General features: G+C 46.5%; 1 protein-coding gene across 1 annotated transcript in view; it reads right to left on the bottom strand.

The window, feature by feature from the left end:
• Positions 1–20,071, bottom strand: part of ADGRE5 (adhesion G protein-coupled receptor E5) — a gene marked incomplete at its 5' end in the record, with an annotated part of 185,784 nt that overhangs the window by 121,006 nt on the left and 44,707 nt on the right. Inside the window, 2 exons of the mRNA XM_077471585.1 lie at positions 17–151; positions 14,762–14,821. Of these exons, the coding sequence (XP_077327711.1) occupies positions 17–151; positions 14,762–14,821 (195 nt within the window). The remainder of the gene's footprint in view (positions 1–16; positions 152–14,761; positions 14,822–20,071) is intronic.

The raw sequence follows: 20,071 nt of genomic DNA, 5'->3' as shown, positions 1-20,071 counted from the left end.
GTGCAGATTTACTCACCTTCACAAGTGATTATATTTCTACTTCCTACTATATCATTAAAGGATTTGTATCCATCCAAACAAGGACATTGTGAAGGGTCACTACAGTCATTATTTACTGGGCACTTCTTATTATTAGGACACTCTGTTCCATCTACAGAAAGATAGCAAGATACAAAGAGATAATCTGTTTATCACATCATGCTTTATTTGTACAGTATCATTGATGTAATCATTTGACATTCAAATCAGACACAATTTCTGCCAGTGCCATACATACTAAAGAAATTCAGCATTGCAAGTCAGAAAATTATTTCAACAGGACATCAAAATTATCAATACTAAATTGTGTTGGAACAAAGGCTTTTGTGAAACATTAAAACTTTAATCTCATTTAAAACAAGAACACATTTGATGATTGAAAATAATTGGAAGTTTTTTTTTACAATTTAAAATGTTGTTTACCTTAACGTAGGGGTGCCCAATCGCTGACCTGCCACCTCCTGCTCAGGGATGGCGGGTTGGCAAGCCCAGATTGCGAGTTCCTGACCTGCCATCCCCGAGCATCAGTGTGAAAAATGGAGCCGGCTCTAGAGGAAGCAGAGCTGATGCTTCCTGTATAGCGCCGCCTCCTGTCACAGGTGGAGTGATACCAAATGTACTCTGTCTGTGAGAGGAGCGATACAAGAAACATTGGCTCTGCTCTCTACTGCAGCCGCACGCTTCCTCTAGCGCCTGCTCCTGTTACACTGATGCTCGGGGATGGTGGGTCAGGAACCAGCCAGAAATACCCACCAACAGTACCCACCAGCAGTACCCGCCAACAGTACCCACCAGCATTACTCACCAGCAGTACCCACTAGCAGTACCAGCCAGCAGTACCCGCCAGCAGTACTCACCAGCAGTACCAACCAGCAGTACCCGCCAGCAGTACCCGCCAACATTACCTACCAGCAGTACCTACCAGAAGTATCAGTCAGCAGTACCCACCAGCAGTACCTACAAGCAGTATCCACCAGCAGTACCCGCCAGCAGTACTCACCAGCATTACTCGCCAGAAGTACCCACTAGCAGTACCAGCCAGAAGTACCCACTAGCAGTACCATCCAGCAGTACCCACCAGCAGTACCTACCAGCAGTATCAGCCAGCAGTACCCACCAGCAGTACCCGCCAGCAGTACTCACCAGCAGTACCCACTAGCAGTACCATCCAGCAGTACCCACTAGCAGTACCATCCAGCAGTACCCACTAGCAGTATCAGCCAGCAGTACCCACCAGCAGTACCAGCCAGCAGTACTCACCAGCAGCACCCGCCAGCAGTATCCACCAGCAGTACCAGCCAGCAGTACCAGCCAGCAGTACCCACCAGCAGGACCCACCAGCAGTACCAGCCAGCAGTACCCACTAGCAGTACACAACAGCAGTACCCGCCAACATTACCCACCAGCAGTACCCGCTAGCAGTGGACACGGACCTGTCATCTATCCACTCCGCTTATTTGGCCTACGACCGATTACCAAGTTGCTAAAGTGGCCCCTGCTCTTAAAAAGGTTGGGCACCCTTGCTTTAATGCAGGGATATGCAATTAGCGGACCTCCAGCTGTTAAAGAACTACAAGTCCCATGAGGCATAGCAAGACTCCAACAGGCACAAGCATGACTCCCAGAGGCAGAGGCATGATGGGACTTGTAGTTTTGCAACAGCTGGAGGTCCGCTAATTGCATATACCTGCTTTAACCCCCCTGACGGTCTTCCCGAGTCTGACTCGGGGTGGAATTTTTGTACCATTAGCGGTAACCCCCGAGCCAGACTCAGGACTGCATCGCTGGATCCACTTACCTTCTCCCTCGGATCCAGCGTTGTCTCCCCGCTGTACGAGTGAGCCGTGTCTCGCTCGATCTATCATGGAGCCGAGCTCCGTTCCCTGCGAGCGTTGCGACGCACGGGGACAGAGATCGGCGCCAAATTCAAAAAGTGAAATACACAGTATACATACAGTATAATGTAATCTTACAGATTACATTGCTGTATGTAAATATTTCACATCCCCTTTGTCCCTAGTGGTCTGTCCAGTGCCCTACATGCAGTTTTATATTATAAAAACTGTTCTTTATGCCTGGAAACTGGAGATTGTCCATAGCAACCAAAACTGTCCCTTTACATCAAAAATTATTTTAGACCAGCTAGAAAACAGCGATAATAAATTAGAATCACTCGCAGAATTGAGTGACAGCGATTTGTGGGGAGATCCGTCATCAAATACTGAAAAGTAATGACAGTGACAATTCTGCAACTGAACAAATTTCAGTGTTTTTGATTTGATTACATTATTGAATAATTTTTATTATTGTTATATTATTATTTGGTACAATTATTTATAGTTATTTATTATATTATAATTTATGATTTCATTTTTCAAACTTTATTATACCCGGGATGTCTGCTAGACTCTGGTTTGGACAGATTTAAGAGAGTTATTCCTAAGAATTACAGGACTACAATATAAAACGCCAAATTTCCATGCAAAATAATTGTACCGCTTTTAGCACCTAAAATCCGAAATAATCGTACCGCCAGGGAGGTTAATGCATTCCCAGAAAAATGTTTAGGTATCAGCATCCCCCTCATCCTCCCTTTTTACATGTCTGAGCCCTCATATGATTCAGCTCTGTTATGTCTGCATCTCTTCTCTCCCCTCAATTTTCTGGTTTCACTGGCTTTGCTGGGGCATTGGCTCCCACTACTGTCAAGTGACAAGGGAGTGGGGGGTGGGGCAGATTCATTGTCCATTGACTACTAACACACACTACTAACACAGACAGCAGGGCTCAGGAGCAAGGGCGCACAAGTGTCCCCATGGGAAGCGGCTTCCCGGGTCACTGAACAGAGAGGAGGGACCAGGAGCACTGGCAGGGGACCCGAGAAGAGAAGGTTTGCGGGCTCTCTGTGCAATTCTATTACACAGAGCAGGTAAGTCTATAGATATTTGTTATTTAAAAACAATAAATAAAAAAAAAAAAACTTTTGCCTTTTGAAGCACTGAAATTTATTTTTACAATTGTTTTCAATGTATTAAAACTCTTTTTTTTTTAATCACTGTATTAGTGTCACTGGTCCCAAAAAAGTGTCAGTTAGTGTCCTGCCACTATATTGCAGTCCCACTATAAGTCGCTGATCGCCTCCATTGCTAGTAATAAATAAATAAATAAAAATTCAATAAATATATCTCATAGTTTGTAGACGCTATAACGTTTGCATAAATCAATCAATATACGTTTATTGGGATTTTGGGAAATTTGATTTCACATTTTTTTATTGGATGTGTTTAATAGCAGAAAGTAAAAATATTGTTGTTTTTTCAAAATTGTCTGTCTTTTTTTTGTTGAAAGTGCAAAAAATAAAAAATGTAGAGGTGATCAAATACCATCAAAGGAAATCTCTATTTGTGAAAAAAGGGACATACATTTTTTTGGGGGTAAAGCGTTGCACGACACAATTGTCAGTTAACCACCTCAATACAGTGCACTTACACCCCCTTCCTGACCAGACCAATTTTCAGCTTTCATTGCTCTCACAGTTTGAATGACAATTACTCAGTCATGCAACACTGTACCCATATGGAACTTGCATCCTTTTTTCCACACAAATAGAGCTTTTTTTAGTGGTATTTAATCACTAGTGGGCTTTTTATTTTTTTGTGCTATAAATAAAAAAAAAAAAAATTGGGTGAAAAAAATGGCTTTTTCTTTGTTTCTGTCATAAAATTTTGCTACATAGTAATTTTTCTTCATAAATTTGGGCCAAAATTTATACTGCAATATATCTTTGGTAAAAATAACCCACATTAGTGTATATTATTTGGTCTTTGTGAAAGTTATAGAGTCTACAAACTATGGTGCCAATCACTGAAAATGTATCACATCTGATCAGGCCTTCGGTACATCAGGTGTATCTCATTTCTTGAGACACTAAGGCCCCTTTCACACGGGACGGATCAGTAATGATCCGCCCCGCAATGATCCGCTCGCTCAGCGGGGATCGCTCCGTTGTCCCCGCTGAGCCGGCGGCGGACAGGGCGGTCCCGGCACAGTGTGCCGGGACCGCCCTGTCAGCTCTCCGTTCTCCTCTTTGGGGGATCGGATGAACACGGACCGTCTGTCCGTGTTCATCTGATCCGCTCTGCAGACGGATAGAAAAATAGGATTTTCCTCCGTCTGCAGAATCGGACAATAGCGGAGGTGGACAATAGCGGGTGTCTGCCGGATGTTCATCCGCAGACACCCGCTATCCCATAGGAATGAATGTGTTCCGTATTTCATCCGCAAACGGATGGATGAAATACGGACATACTATCCGCATGTGTGAAAAGGGCCTTACAGGAAAGTACAAATACCCCCCAAATGACCCCTTTTTAGAAAGTAGACATTGCAAAGTATTAAGTAAGTAGCATGGTGAGTTTTTTTAAGTTGTAATTTTTTCCCACAATTTATTTTTTTACAAAATTGTCATATTATCAGGTTATTTTTCACACACAGCATATGCATACAACAAATTACACCCCAAAATACATTCTGCTACTCTTCCCGAGTATGGTGATTCCACATGTTTGAGACTTTTAGACAGCATGGCCACATACAGAGGCCCAACATTGAAGTGGTACTTTCAGACGTTCTACGAGCAAAAATGACAGATCTCATTTCACAACCACCCATTACACTTTTGAAGGCCCTGGAGTACCAGGACAATGGAATTGCCCAAAAAATAACCCCATTTTGGAAAGCAAACACCCCAACGTATAATCTTTGAGGCATAATGAGTCTTTTGAATGGTTGATTTTTTTCCAGAAGTTTTTGAAAAATGTGGAAAAAAATTAAAACGCATTATTTTTTTTTTTTACACAAAGTTGTCAATTTATAAGATATTTCTAACACATAGCATGTATATAGCAAAAATTACACCCCAAAACACATCCTGCTACTCCTCCCAAGTATGGCGATACCACATGTGTAGGACTTTTACACAGCCTGGCCACATACAGTGGCCGAACATTGAAGTAGTACCTTCAGGCGTTCTAGGAGCATAAATAACACATCTCATTTCATTCCTACCTATCACACTTTTGAAGGTCCTGGAGCACCAGGACAATGGAATTACCCACAAAATGACCCCATTTTGGAAAGCAAACACCCCAATGTATATTCTATGAGACATGGGCTGCAAATAGGTACTCGGGTACTCTGATGGGCTGCAGATAGGTACCCTGGTACTCTGATGGGCTGGTGACAGGTACTTGAGTACTCTGATGGCCTGGTGACAGGTACTCGGGTACTGTGATGGCCTGGTGACAGGTACTTGGGTACTCTGATGGCCTGGTGACAGGTTCTCTGATGGGCTGGTGACAGGTACTTGAGTACTCTGATGGCCTGGTGACAAGTACTTGAGTACTCTGATGGCCTGGTGACAGGTACTCGGGTACTCTGATGGCCTGGTGACAGGTACTCGGGTACTCTGACGGCCTGGTGACTGGTTCTCTGATGGCCTGGTGACTGGTATTTGGGTACTCTGAAGGCCGGTGATAGGTACTCAGGTACTCATATGGACTGTGACAGGTACTCGGGTACTCAGATGAACTGTGACAGGTACTCGGGTACTCGGATGGGCCGTGACAGGTACTCGGGTACTCTGATGGGCTGTGACAGGTACTCGGGTACTCTGATGGGCTGTGACAGGTACTTGGGTACTCTGATGGGTTGTGACAGGTACTCGGGTACTCTGATGGGCTGTGATAGGTACTCGGGTACTCTGATGGGCTGTGACAGGTACTTGTATACTCTGATTGGACTGTGACAGGTACTCAGATACTCTGATTGGACTGTGACAGGTATTCGGGTACTCTGATGGCCTGGTGACAGGTACTTGGGTACTCTGATGGGCTGTGACAGGTACTCGGATACTCTGATTGGACTGTGACAGGTACTCTGATGGACTGTGAGTGGCAGGTACTATGATGGACTGTGAGTGACATGTACTATGATGGACTGTGAGTGATAGGTACTATGATGGGTGGTGGCAGGTCCTCTTTATTTGGGGGGGGGGGGGCAATCAGTGTGATTTGTGTTTACACTGTAAGCAGTAACAAGATGTTACCGCAATCTCCTCCTCACACACGATCGGTGTGTGAGGCGGAGAACCCGGTAACATCTCGTTACTGCGGTTTGTTTACAATTAGTGATCGGCTGTGAAAGGATCACAGCCGATCATGTGGGTAAACAGCCAGCCAATGGCTGTTTACCAGCGTCGGTGACGAGCAGTGTTCCTGAGAACACGCCGCCAACAACGTGCACGCGCAGCGCGATCGTGCGCACGTGCTGTGCACAGTGGGGGTGTAACCATCTGTGATCGGCCGTGACTTCATCACGGCCGATCACGTGGTAAACAGCCATGACCAATGGCTGTTCACCCCCCTCGGTGGCGAGCGGTGTCTCCGTGACACGCCGCCACCGAAGGAACAGGGACGCGCGCGCACGATCACGCGCATTCCCTGTTTAAACGGGAGGATGTCATATGACGCCCTCCCGCCACAATAGGTGCGCCGCCTAGCCGTCATTTGACGGCCGGCGGTCAGCAACTAGTTAAAGTAATGCAATGCCATATCACAAAAGTGACCTGATCCTGTAGTGGGGTAAATCTTTCGGAGGTCAAGTGGTTAAAGATTTCCATGAAAAATATAATAAAATAAATTTTAGTGCAAAAATACAAAATATAATCCCCCATTTGTGGTTAAAATATAAAAGATGAGGTTGCGTCAAGTAAATAGAAACCAAACATGCTTTGTCTTAAAATTGCATGTGCCTGCAATATTGCAAAGAATTACCATAAGTGATGCCTCAAAAGCCTTTACAGCTCATCAGTTTAAAGATAACTAGGAGCTCTTGCGTTAGAATTATTGTTCTCACTCTGATGTTTGCAGCGATATGTCACATGTGTGGTGGTTTACATACATGTGTGCACCCTGGGTGGTTTGCGTAAGTGTGCAGTGCAATGGGTTTACAGAATTTAGTTTTTTTTTAAATGAATATATATTTTACTATAATTTACTTTTCTTTCTTTTTTTTTTACTTGATTTCTATCACAAAGGGTTAATAAACCCCCATGTGATATCATTGAGCAGGTGACAGGTACTCTTTAAAGAGGAAGTAAACCCTGATGAGTTTACTTCCTCTTTTTTTCCCTGCAAAGGTAAAGCATAATGGACTACTATGCATCGCATAGTAGCCCATTATGTGTCACTTACCTGACACAGGAGCCAGCGAAGTCGCCGCTGTCCCCTGTAGTCCGCCGCATCCATCTTGCTGGTGGCGTCTCGCAGCTCCGCTGCTGTCATTCGGCGAAGCCGCGATGACGTCACTCCCGCGCATGCGCATGGGAGTCGACAAATGCGGCAGCTCCATTCTTGGAACTGCCGCGCTCAGTGCGCCTGCGCGCCGCTGTCTACGGCGCATGCGCCGTAGACAGCGGTGCCCGTTTTCGGGCAAATATCTCCTAAACCATATAGGTTTAGGAGATATTGCTTGGACCTACAGGTAAGCCTTAATCTAGGCTTACCTGTAGGTCAAAGTGGTTTGTAAGGGATTACAACCACTTTAAATGACACTGATACTAATTAACCACTTGACCACTGGGCACTTAAACACCCTTAATAACCAGACCAATTTTCAGCTTTCAGTGCTCTCACAATTTGAATGACAATTACTCGGTCATGCAACACTGTACCCATCTGAAATTTTCGTCCTTTTTTTCCCACAAATAGAGCTTTCTTTTGGTGGTATTTGATCACCTCTGCGTTTTTTATTTTTTGTGCTATTAATGAAAAAATACCGAAAATTTTGTAAAAAAAAGCATTTTTCTTCATTTCTATTAAAATTTTTTGCAAATAAGTAATTTTTCTTCATAAATTTGGCCAAAAATGTATACTGCTAAATGTCTTTAGTAAAAATAACCCAAATTAGTGGATATTATTTATTCTGCGTGAAAGTTATAGGGTCTACAAGCTATGGTGCCAATCACTGAAAATGTATCAATTTGATCACAGCTGATGTACTGACAGTCTATCTCATTTCTGGAGACCCTAACAAGCCAGTAATGTACAAAAACCCCCCAAATGACCCCTTTTTGGAAAGTAGACATTCCAAGGTATTTAGTACGTGGCACGGTTAGTTTTTTGAAGTTGTAATTTTTTCCCACAATTCTTTGCAAAATAAAGATTTTTTTTATTTTAATTTTTTTTCACACCAAATTGTCATTTTACCAGGCTATTTCTCTCACACGGCATATACATTCCACAAATGAAACCCCAAAATACATTCTGCTGCTCCTCCTGAGTACGGTGATACCACATGTGTTAGACTTTTACACAGCCTGGCCACATACACAAGTCCAACATTGAAGTAGCAAATTCAGGCGTTCTAGGAGCATAAATTACACATCTAATACCTCCTAGAAGCTTGTAGGCTTCCTCACTAGTAAAATATTTTTTTGCCATTCTTGTGGCTGGTGAGGCTGCACTGCAGAGCACTGTCGTGGCACAGGCGGCACAGGTGGGCACTGATGGACACAGGCGGCACAGGTGGGCACTGATGGGCACAGGTTGGCACTGATGGACACAGGCGCCACTGATGGACACAGGCGGCACTGATGGGGCACTGCAGTGGCACAGGTGGCACTGATGGGCGCAGGTGGCACTGATGGGCGCAGGTGGCACTGATGGGCACTATAGTGACTTTGGTGGCACTGGTGTGGCTCTGGTGGCACTGATAAGCACACAGGCGGCACTGGTGGGCACAGGCGGCACTGGTGGGCACAGGCGGCACTGGTGGGCACAGGCGGCACTGGTGGGCACAGGCGGCACTGGTGGGCACAGACGGCACTGATGTGGCACTGCAGTGGCGCAGATGAGCACTGATGGGCACAGATGGCACTGATGGGCACAGGTGGCACTGATGGGCACAGGTGGCACTGATGGGCACAGGTGGCACTGGTGTGGCACTGGTGTGGCACTGGTATGGCACTGGTATGGCACTGGTATGCACTGTAGTGGCACTGGTATGCACTGGGGTGGCACTGGGGTGGCTCTGCTGGCACAGAGGTGGCACAGAGGTGGCACAGAGGTGGCACAGAGGTGGCAAAGGTGGCACAGGTCGCACAGGTGGCACAGATGTGGCACAGGTGATAGATGGCACTGGTCTGGCACTGTTCTGGCACTGTTCTGGCACTATTTGGGCACTGCTGGGCACTGCTGGGCACTCACGGTTATTTTTTAGTTTCACTGGAATGTTCTCCTCTCCTCTCACGCTGCATCGGTGTGAGGAGAGGAGACTGATGACCTTAGCTTGACCCGGCAAGCCGAATTGTTTACATTTGTGATCGCTCCGTCATTGGACGGAGCGATCACGTGGTAAAGGACAGCTGCCATTGGTCCTTTACCGCGATCCGTGTTGCGCCGGGTCCCGTGAACTTGGCGAGCACGGATGTTCCGGCGTGCGCGCCCCAGGGGGCGCGCACGAACGATTCTCCGGGAGGCCGTTAATTAACGGCCTCTCAGAGATAGCAAACTGACCTATAGCCGTTAATCGGCTATAGGCCGGTTATTAAGTGGTTAAAAAAAGTTTTTTTTTTCTTTTTTTTTTTTAATCCTGCCCAAAATATACTGATCATGACCTTTGACCCTGGCCTTGACCCAAGCACTGACCTAGATCAACCATATTTTATTTATGTAAGGGTTTACAACCACTTTAAGCAGAGATTAGGGGTCTCCCAATGTCTCCCCTACCCTTCATAGTATCTAACCAAGCACAGATCGGCTTGGTTAGATGTGTCCTCTGGCTGTACTGGCCAGGAAATGGTGGATCTGATACATGCGCGAGTTGCACGGTGCTTTGTGAATGGCCCCTTTGTTTTCTGGGACACACATATGTCCCAGAAGGCAACGGTGCTGCTCGCCGAAGAGGAGGAAGCGCCACGCAATAGGAAGAGGCAGATTAGGAAGACTGCCTAGCAACAGCGGTTTCAGGTAAGTTAAATTTTTTTCTTTTTTTCTAATTTTTTAAGAATTTTAATGCCATTTTTTATTTTAGGGTGGCTCTCCACTTTAAATGGGCTGCCCTATGTGCAAAAAAAAAAAAGGTGCATACACCATTTACAAAAATTGCACTGCATAAAACCCTATGGTACTGCAGTACCTTGTGTTTTGACGTATGCAAATGCACAATCATGAAGCATGCAATTTTTCAACCGTTGTGCAATGCACTTGTGTGAACAAAGCCTGAAAATAAACAATTCCTCAATGGGAGCTTGGGGCACAGTGATCTTGACAGTGAATTCTTGTTCTGGAGAGGAGTTCACTCTGACTTATTTAACCGCTTCCGGACCAGCCACCGCAGCTATGCTGCGGCAGGTTGACTTCCCTGCATGAGCTGTCGTAGCTGTATGTCTCCAATTTGTCCGCCGCCATTAATAGTAAAAAAAAAATAATAATAAAAATGCAATAAATCTATCCCCTATTTTGTAGACGCCATAACTTTTGTGGAAACCAATCATTATACGCTTATTGCAAATTTTTTTTTTACCACAAATATGTAGAAGAATATATATCGGCCTAAACTGAAGAAGAACTTTGTTTTTCTAAATTTTTTTGGTTTATTTATTGTAGCAAAAAGTACAAGATATATTTTTTTTTTTTTTAATTGTCGCTCTTTTTTTTGTTTATAGCGCAAAAAATAAAAACCACAGAGGTGATCAAATACCACCAAAAGAAAGCTCTATTTGTGGGGAAAAAAGGACGTCAATTTTGTTTGGGTGCAATGTTGCACAATCGCGCAATTGTCAGTTAACTCGACACAGAACCGTATCGCAACAAAATGGGCTAAAGTGTTTAATGTCTATAAAGATAAGCCCACTAGCATATTCATGTTGATGTGCATGTCTGCTTCACTGGCTGCAGAAAGTGGAAAGCATTGTGATAAAAAGGTCACAGGCTGCAAGAGCATTTTCCCCCTTAGATTTTTTTTTTTTAACAATAAGCAAACAGTAAATGATCAAACATATATGAACTCATTTTATTTTGGGTGTTCATGTGTCATCCTATGAGTTGCTAAGCGTAAGTCAATTCCTCAGTAGACAGAGGAACAAGGGTTAATTGTTGTTTGTGATTGTGCAGTGCTCCAGTGGCTGTGGGTCTGCTACCTCCCTCTATTTCTAGAACTCTGTGTATAGCTCTAGATTCTAGTGGGTGGAGGAGCAGACACTGCAGTCTGAATATTTATGGAGTTCCCACCAATCCATGGGGAGGCAAGGCCCAATAGGTGGGGGAAAAACCCATAAATAGTTGGAAGCCTGGCAATCAGGGGGCAGAGACCAGGGTCCAGTCACCTGGAGGGGGCCCCTGTGCTGGGGGGCTCTCCCTCCCTCCTGCCAGGAGGGGGAAAGCAAGAGCAAGAGAGAAGGGTCAGCTTGAAGCCTCACTCTCTTTTCAGCTAAGCTGAAGCCTTCCTGAGCCATGACTAAGCCCTGTATAGCAGTATGCCTATGTAACAGCCTCTTGGACCTCAGGAACCACTAAAGGGACTAAGTGAGTAACTTCCACTTCACTTACCCCAAGCCTGTATAGAGAGTACAGTAAGGCTGCAACACTTTACATGTCCGGGACCAGGGAACAGCTTAGAGCCAGTGAAAAGCAGCCAGAAGCACCCCCATATCTCTAGCTTGGGAAAGCAGCAGCCAGGTGTTTTGGCATTTCCTGCAAGCCAAAGCACCTGCATCTTAAGTTTGGAACCTTTTTACTGTTACTGTAGCTGCACCATCATTCCTACAGGTGGATAGCATTATTGAAGTCAGTTACTAGCAGCCAGAGACCTCAAAGTTTGTTCAAGTTCTTCTGTTCTGGGCATCACTATTCCCTATCCAAGTTAAACCCTGAATAAACTAACTAAAAAAAAACGCATCAAAAATGCACCTGCTCTTCAAATGAATGGAAAACGCATCAAAAATGGGGCAAAAAAACATAGAAAAATGCATTTGCAGTTGCATTTTTTATAGTCACGTGTCCTCTCACAGTTGCAAAAGGACCGGAAACACATATGCATTTTTTGCGCATTTTTGCAGCGGTATAAAGCTATAAGGGGGGGGGATATAGAAAATAGAGCCATTAACAATCTATAAGGGATTAAGGAAGGATACAGAAAGATGAAGCGCTTACAATCTTTCAGGGTACAGAGGGGTATACAGAAGGTGGAAGAGTTTCTAGTTTTTATTATACATTTTATACCATATCCCTGTAAAATTCTATTGAAATCAATAAAAGTTATTGAAATAGAAAAAAACCTGGTGTAAAGACCAACCAATGAGCCTTCTGGCACATTTTTACTCCCATAGAAATGAATGGAAACACGTGAGTTGCGTGTTTTTGTAGGCATTTGCGCATTTTGTTGCTCGTTTTTGCGTGATTTTCTGCTCAAATGAAAACATTTAATAATAGTAATATATAAATAAATACATGGAAAAAAGTACACAATTAATAAAAAGCATCATGTACACACGGTCGGAAATTCCGACTGAAGTGCTCCGATCGGATTATGTTGTCGGAAAATCCGATCGTGTGTGGGCTCTATCGGACTTTTACCGTCAGAAATTCAGATGAGAAAAGATAGAGAGCTGGATCTAAAATTTTCTGAAAACAAAATCCGATCGGACTTTTTCCGATCGTTTGTAGAGAATTCCGACGGACAAAGTACCACGCATGCTCAGAATAAATTACGAGACAAAAGCTATTGGCTACTGGCCTCTACATAGTCCTGTCGTACGCAATGAACGTCACCGCGTTCCGAACCATCGGATTTTCCGACAACTTTGTCCAACCGTGTGTATGCAACACAAGTTTCGGCCAAAATCTGTCGAAGAAAATCCGACGGATTTTGTGGTCGGAATGTCTGACTGTGTGTACAGGGCATAACCCTAACCCCTAATCCTAATCCCAACTACCAAACCCTAACTACCTTAACTCTAACCCCTTACGCTAAAGAAAATGCTAATAAATGAATAATAATAATTTAAAAAAAATAAAAGCTAATGGAAAAGCTAAAAAAGCTACAATACCTGCAACAAATGATGCGGTAGATGATTGTTTTCTCTATTGGCTAATACAAAAACACCAAAGCTCAAAACCTCTGTATAAAAACGTGCAAGTCAGGAAAAAAAAATGCACCAAAAAAAAAAAAAAAAAAACTTACATAAAAGCGCGCAAAAACGCTGGAAAAATGCTCAAAGACGATACACTCTTACAATATGTTCTACAGGCTATTCTTACATGTTGGACTCCTTAATTTAACCCCTTGATGCCAACAGTACACAGATATGCAGCCTCACTGGACCGGCTTCTTTTCCGTGGGGCGGCATACAGTTTCTACCTATCTGTCTCTGTGCTGGGACAGCGCACTCCCAGAACAGAGACCTGGGTCTCATCGAGAGCCCCGTATCCCATACTAATATACGAGACCTGGAAATCCTGGTATCGGCTCAGATGATCACCGAGGTAGTCTGATTGGTTTTCACAGTGATCAGTCACTGTGAAGCCCGCCCCTGTGTATCTCTCTCTGTGAATGGAGAGGAAAGAGAAAAAAAGTTTGTATAAAAATAAAATAATAATAATAAAAAATAAATAAAATATGGTTGATCTAGGTCAGTGCTTGGGTCAAGGCCAGGGTCAAAGGTCATGATCAGTATATTTTGGGCAGGATTAAAAAAAAAAAGAAAAAAAAAAACTTTTTTTAATTAGTATCAGTGTCATTTAAAGTGGTTGTAATCCCTTACAAACCACTTTGACCTACAGGTAAGCCTAGATTAAGGCTTACCTGTAGGTCCAAGAAATATCTCCTAAACCTATACGGTTTAGGAGATATTTACCTGAAGACTGCCACCGCTGTCTACGGCGCATGCGCCGTAGACAGTGGTATATAGGCGCCTTGGCTAAGCCACAGATCGCGGCAATATGCCGCGAGTGTCGGCTCCCGTGCGCATGCACGGGAGTGACGTCATTGCTGCTCTGGCGAATCACAGCGCCGGAGCAGGGAGACCCACCAAGAAAATGGACGCTCGGAACTACAGGGGACAGCGGTGACTTCGCTGGCTCCTGTGTCAGGTAAGTGACACATAATGCATAGTATGCGATGCATAGTAGTCCATTATACTTTACCTTTGCAGGGAATCAAAGAGGAAGTAAACCCATCGGGGTTTACTTCCTCTTTAATGTCAGTGTCAGTGTGTTTTAGGTAGGGTACAAAAAAGCAAATTGCACACTATTGTATCTGGGCTGCACTACGGGTACAAACAACAAATAACATACACATATATGGTATCACTGCGATCGTTGGGAGCAGGAGAATTTATTTTGGGTTGTTCTTTGGTTATGACAGTTACAAGAAATATACAGCTAAATTTAAAAAATATATTTTTTTTCTACTATTTTGGGCCAGTGTTCCTTTGATAATAGGAAAAAAATTAGGAGATATCCATTACCATTTACCACCGCCATGAAAGCCTCATTTGTCCTGAAAAAAAAAGCGGTATAATCCACCTGGATGCACAGAGTAGTTGTGATGACATGTACGGTTTTACTAACACGTGTCAAAGTTGCAAAATTGTGCTAAGGCATTTAGATATGTTTTACCATTAGGCGTGAAGGGGTTAAACATCCCTGCACATTTTACTTACTTATTACAGTTTTGCGACATGGAAGGCTTGATTTTAACGTAGTTGTTGCAGAGTTTTGCACTGTAAAAAAGAAAAAAAAAAGCATTATTAATCTTAGAATATATTACAAGGTAGACAAGACAATGTGCATATGAAATACATGGGCTAAAGAGAACCTACCAGAATTTTTTGTTGATTGTAACTAATTTGGAAATGATAAAATAGAAACCATGGGATATCATAGTCTGTGAGTCTGGATAATAATAACTTTATAAATACATTTAAAGTAGATTTTGTGGAATCTTGTGAGATCTCACAGTTTACTCCAGAGACCTCCCTGAAAGGCACAGGTGGTGTAGCCTTCCCAGGGTGCATCTGTGAGTCCGGGGCTATACCACTAGTAGGAAACACATCTTTTAATAAACATAGGACTTGGGAATGTTTCCATATCAGCATGCAGCGCTCCATGCTAGGGTTGCCACCTTTTCTTCAAGCCAAACCCGAACATTTTCACGGCGTATGGCAATTTTTTTGTAGTACAAGCTATAGGATTGTAAAATACCTTGGGTTACCCAAAAAGAGTAGTAATAAAGTGTGCTACAGTGAACAGTTGCTATAGCCAAATTGCATTAACAGTGGGGGGACTTAAAGGGGCATGATTAAATAAAACAAAAGCATTAACATGTCGGTAGAGCAGTGGACAGTGTCAGTAGGGCAGTGGACAGTGTCAGTAGGGCAGTGGACAGTGTCAGTAGGGCAGTAAATGGTGTCAGTAGGGCAGTGGACAGTGTCAGTAGGACAGGCAGTAGACAGTGTCAGTAGAGAAGCGGACAGTGTCAGTAGGGCAGGCAGTAGACAGTGTCAGTAGAGCAGTGGATGGTGTCAGTAGAGCAGTGGACGGTGTCAGTAGAGCAGTGGATGGTGTCAATAGAGCAGTGGACGGTAGGGTTGCCACCTTTTATTCAGGCCAAACCCAAACAGTTTAGCGGCGCAAGGCATGGCATCCCAACCTCGGTGTGCGATTTTGCAGAGATGGTCACCCGACACATCACAGCAAAATCACGTAAACAGAATTGTGGGATGCCTGTCACCCAAAAGAAGTTTTGCTTTGTGATTGGGGTGCCATTATCCCCATTCCCTTCTATTACAAATGTAGCATCGGGCTCCTTAAGAGCACGCGTTATGTTTTTGTAAATTTAAAATGTTCCTAAGACCATAGTTGGGTTTTAGGGTTAATTGCAGTAAATTGTGGTCTCAGTATCAGTTTGGCTGGCCTGTACTATGTTCTGCCTGGCCATGGGTGTGGGTGTCACCTTTGGCAGGCATTGGAACGCAGTCTGGTTGGACTCATTGGGTACCAATCTCTCTCTCGGAGCCAATCAGTGGGTGCGTTGTCTCGCTGTGTATACAGGGAGAGGGTACTTAAGGTGCTGAGGTCACGTGATTCTGGGTTCCGGTCCAGAAGTCTGTTCTGACTCCCTGGTCCTGGTCCTCCTGACCAGCCCCCAGAGGCCCTCATGGCCTGGAGTGCGGATCCATCCATATCCGAGTCTCGGGGCTGGCTAGCCCGAGTCACAGTAACTGGAAGGAGGGTTCCAAGGTGGTCTGGTGCCGTCTCGGGTTTGGAGAGGCCCAGCAACTGAAAACGCAACCAGGGGAGGACTCTTCAGAAGAGGGCCATGCACAAAGCTGGCTGCTCGGTAGGAGCCTGTAAGCTAAGCTGGAAAGGACACCAAGTGAATCCACACTCTTAGGCCGCGTACACACGGGCGGACTGTTCGCCCAACTTTGTTTGTCAAACAGTTTCGGCAAACAGTCCGCTCAAAATTAGCATGGACGGACATGGCCACACACGGCACTTTTTTGAGCGGACTGTTTCAGCGAACTGTTTGCCAAACAGTTCGCTCAACTTTTGAAATGAACGGACTCGCCCACGTAAGGCGGAGGCAAATCCGCCCATTTCGAGCGCGTGTACAGGTAGGCGGGGCCCGCGAAGGAGACGTCGCGGGCTCCGCTGCCTGGAATGGACTTAAAGGGGAACCCCAACGCCGAAAAAAATCGGCGTGGGGGTTCCCCCAAAGTCCACAACAGACCCTTGTCCGAGCACGCTACCCGGCCGGCCAGGAAAGGGGGGCGAGCGAGCGCGCCCCCCCTCCTGAGCCGTACCAGGCCGCGTGCCCTCAACATGGGGGGTGCCTTGGGGAAGGGGGGGCCGCGCGGCCCCCCCACCCCAAAGCACCTTGTCCCCATGTTGATGAGGACAAGGGCCTCTTCCCGACAACCCTGGCCGTTGGTTGTCGGGGTCTGCGGGCGGGGGGCTTATCGGAATCCGGGAGCCCGGCTTTCTTCCTCCCCGCCGCCGGCCTCTTCTCCCGACTTCGGGGGTCTTGTCCCCCTCTTCGGTTCTTCTGCCGGGCCACCGCGCCTTCTTGTAGCTCTTTTGCAGGCGGTGGCCCGGTCTTCTGTCGCCGCTGCCTTCCGTTCTTCTGTCGCCGCCTTCGGTTCTTCTGCCGGGCCACCGCGCCTTCTTGTAGCTCTTTTACAGGCGGTGGCCCGGTCTTCTGTCGCCGCTGTCGCTGTCGCCGTCGCCGCCTTCCGTTCTTCTTCTTCTTCTTGTTCTTCTTCTTCTTCCCCAGGAGATGTTGACACGTCGCTCTCTCCGGCCGGAATGCCAGAGCCGCGCTGTGCGGTCACTTATATAGTGACAATGGGGCGGTGTCACATGGTATATGTCACATGGGTTGGTCACATGGTGACCCCGCCCCCTTACGATGTCATAGTCCCCCTGTGACATCAACCCATGTGACCAACCCATGTGACATATACCATGTGACACCGCCCCATTGTCACTATATAAGTGACCGCACAGTGCGGCTCTGGCATTCCGGCCGGAGAGAGCGACGTGTCAACATCTCCTGGGGAAGAAGAAGAAGAACAAGAAGAAGAAGAAGAACGGAAGGCGGCGACGGCGACAGCGACAGCGGCGACAGAAGACCGGGCCACCGCCTGTAAAAGAGCTACAAGAAGGCGCGGTGGCCCGGCAGAAGAACCGAAGGCGGCGACAGAAGAACGGAAGGCAGCGGCGACAGAAGACCGGGCCACCGCCTGCAAAAGAGCTACAAGAAGGCGCGGTGGCCCGGCAGAAGAACCGAAGAGGGGGACAAGACCCCCGAAGTCGGGAGAAGAGGCCGGCGGCGGGGAGGAAGAAAGCCGGGCTCCTCCGCTAGTAAAAGAGCTACACGAAGATAGCGGAGGAGTCCGGCGAGAAGACCCCCGAAGACGGAAGACCCCCGGAGCTGTGCAATAAAATATTTTTTCTCTGTGTTGTGTTTTTTTTTGTACTTTATTTCACAGGTGAATGGGTAGGGGTACATTGTACCCCATACTCATTCACATAGGGTGGGGGGCCGGTATCCGGGGGCCCCCTTCTTAAAGGGGGCTCCCGGATTCCGATAAGCCCCCCGCCCGCAGACCCCGACAACCAACGGCCAGGGTTGTCGGGAAGAGGCCCTTGTCCTCATCAACATGGGGACAAGGTGCTTTGGGGTGGGGGGGCCGCGCGGCCCCCCCTTCCCCAAGGCACCCCCCCATGTTGAGGGCACGCGGCCTGGTACGGCTCAGGAGGGGGGGCGCGCTCGCTCGCCCCCCTTTCCTGGCCGGCCGGGTAGCGTGCTCGGACAAGGGTCTGTTGTGGACTTTGGGGGAACCACCACGCCGATTTTTTTCGGCGTTGGGGTTCCCCTTTAAGCCCATTCCAGGCGGCGGAGCCCGCGACGTCTCCGTCGCGGGCCCCGCCTACCTCGAAATGAGCAGACTTTCCTCCGAGCGGGAACAGTTTGCTCATTTCGAAAGTAGCCTACACACGGGCGGACTGTTCGCTCAAACACAGTTTCAGCGGACAGTTTTTCGGAATTTCCGAAAGACTTTGTCCGTCAAACTGTCCGCTGAAACTGTCCGCTGAAAGCCCACACACGAGCGGACTGTCCACCCAAACACTGTTCAGCGGACAAGGTTGGGCGAACAGTCCGCCCGTGTGTACGCGGCCTTACGGTATCGCCAGACCGGCTACAAGATACTGGTACCGTATGAGAGTTCCTAATTTCATCCTTCAGTTACAACTAAGTTTGTGAGACTCTCTCTCATTCTAACATTCTACAACCAAGTCTGTGGCAGAGACTTTGCTTCACCCGAATCACCTGTCGGTTGCTAAATTCACAAAAAAAAGGATTTATCCGATTGCTGTAATATCCAGTTGCGAATGGCTATTCCCTGGATTATCTAGAGAGACATTTCAAGTGTCAGCAGTTCCAAGAATACCTGAGCTTTATTATCCATCCTCTCTATTCCCTACTGTGAGAGACTGTGTTCTGTTAAACATTTTGCAAATAAAAATTCCTTAAGGGATTCAAGTGTTGGTCTCTACAGTTTATGGACCATCTACCTTGGGAAACACCTAGACGTATACGAGGCGGAGAAGGTAACGGTAAGCCCAAAAAATCCAGCCGCTCGTTCGGGGGTCAGTGCTACACAAATCTTCTTCCCCTACCAGCACACATCCTCCTCCCTCCAATACCCCCATTGCAGCCGACAGGGGGTATCACGGGGCGCCAGCACACAGGGAGACCCGGACAGCAGGCGGTTCGGAGCGGCGGGCGTGGGGAGCAATTACAGAGGAGGGGGGACAATTGCAGAAATTGGGTAGCAATTAGAGGAGGGGGGCAATTACAGAGGAGAGGGGTGGATAAAGGGGGGAAATTACAGAGGAGGGGGTGCAAATACAGAGGAGGGGGGCAAATAAAGAGAAAGGGGGCAAATACAGAGGAGGGGTGCAAATACAGAGGAGAGGTGCAATTACAGAGAAGGGAGGGACAATTACAGAGGAAGGGGGTGCAAATACAGAGGAGAGGGGAAATTACAGAGAGGGGGGCAATTACAGAGGAGGGGGGTGCAAACACACAGGAGGGGGTGGCAAACACAGAAGGGTCAAAACATAAGGGAGAGAGAGGCGACAGGCAGCTGCTGGTGCAGAAGTTTTTAATAAAATAAATGCTTAAAAACAAACAATCCACTCACTCTCAATGTCAGAGCTGTATATGTCAGTCTGTGAAGTTGGATGCTCCATTCTCCCCTCCGATCCACGCTGCTCTTATCACTGAATCGCTGGAGGAAACAGAGAGCCGCGGGAAACTCATGTGAACTGTCAGCCTCTGATGATGGAGGCGTGGTTAAGCCTCTGGAATGCTCTGATTGGTCACAGGCGCATCCCAGGCTGACAGCTCACTGCAGTCTCCCCGCAGCTCTGTATCCTTGGCTTCCTCCAGCGATTCAGTA

The sequence above is a fragment of the Lithobates pipiens genome, unplaced genomic scaffold (genome assembly GCF_037356315.1).
Source record: "Lithobates pipiens isolate NorthernLeopardFrog02 unplaced genomic scaffold, aLitPip1_a1.2 Scaffold_8, whole genome shotgun sequence".
NCBI lineage: Eukaryota > Metazoa > Chordata > Amphibia > Anura > Ranidae > Lithobates > Lithobates pipiens.
The sequence above is the reverse complement of the archived record's forward strand: the minus strand, read 5'-3'. Positions and strand labels throughout refer to the sequence as shown.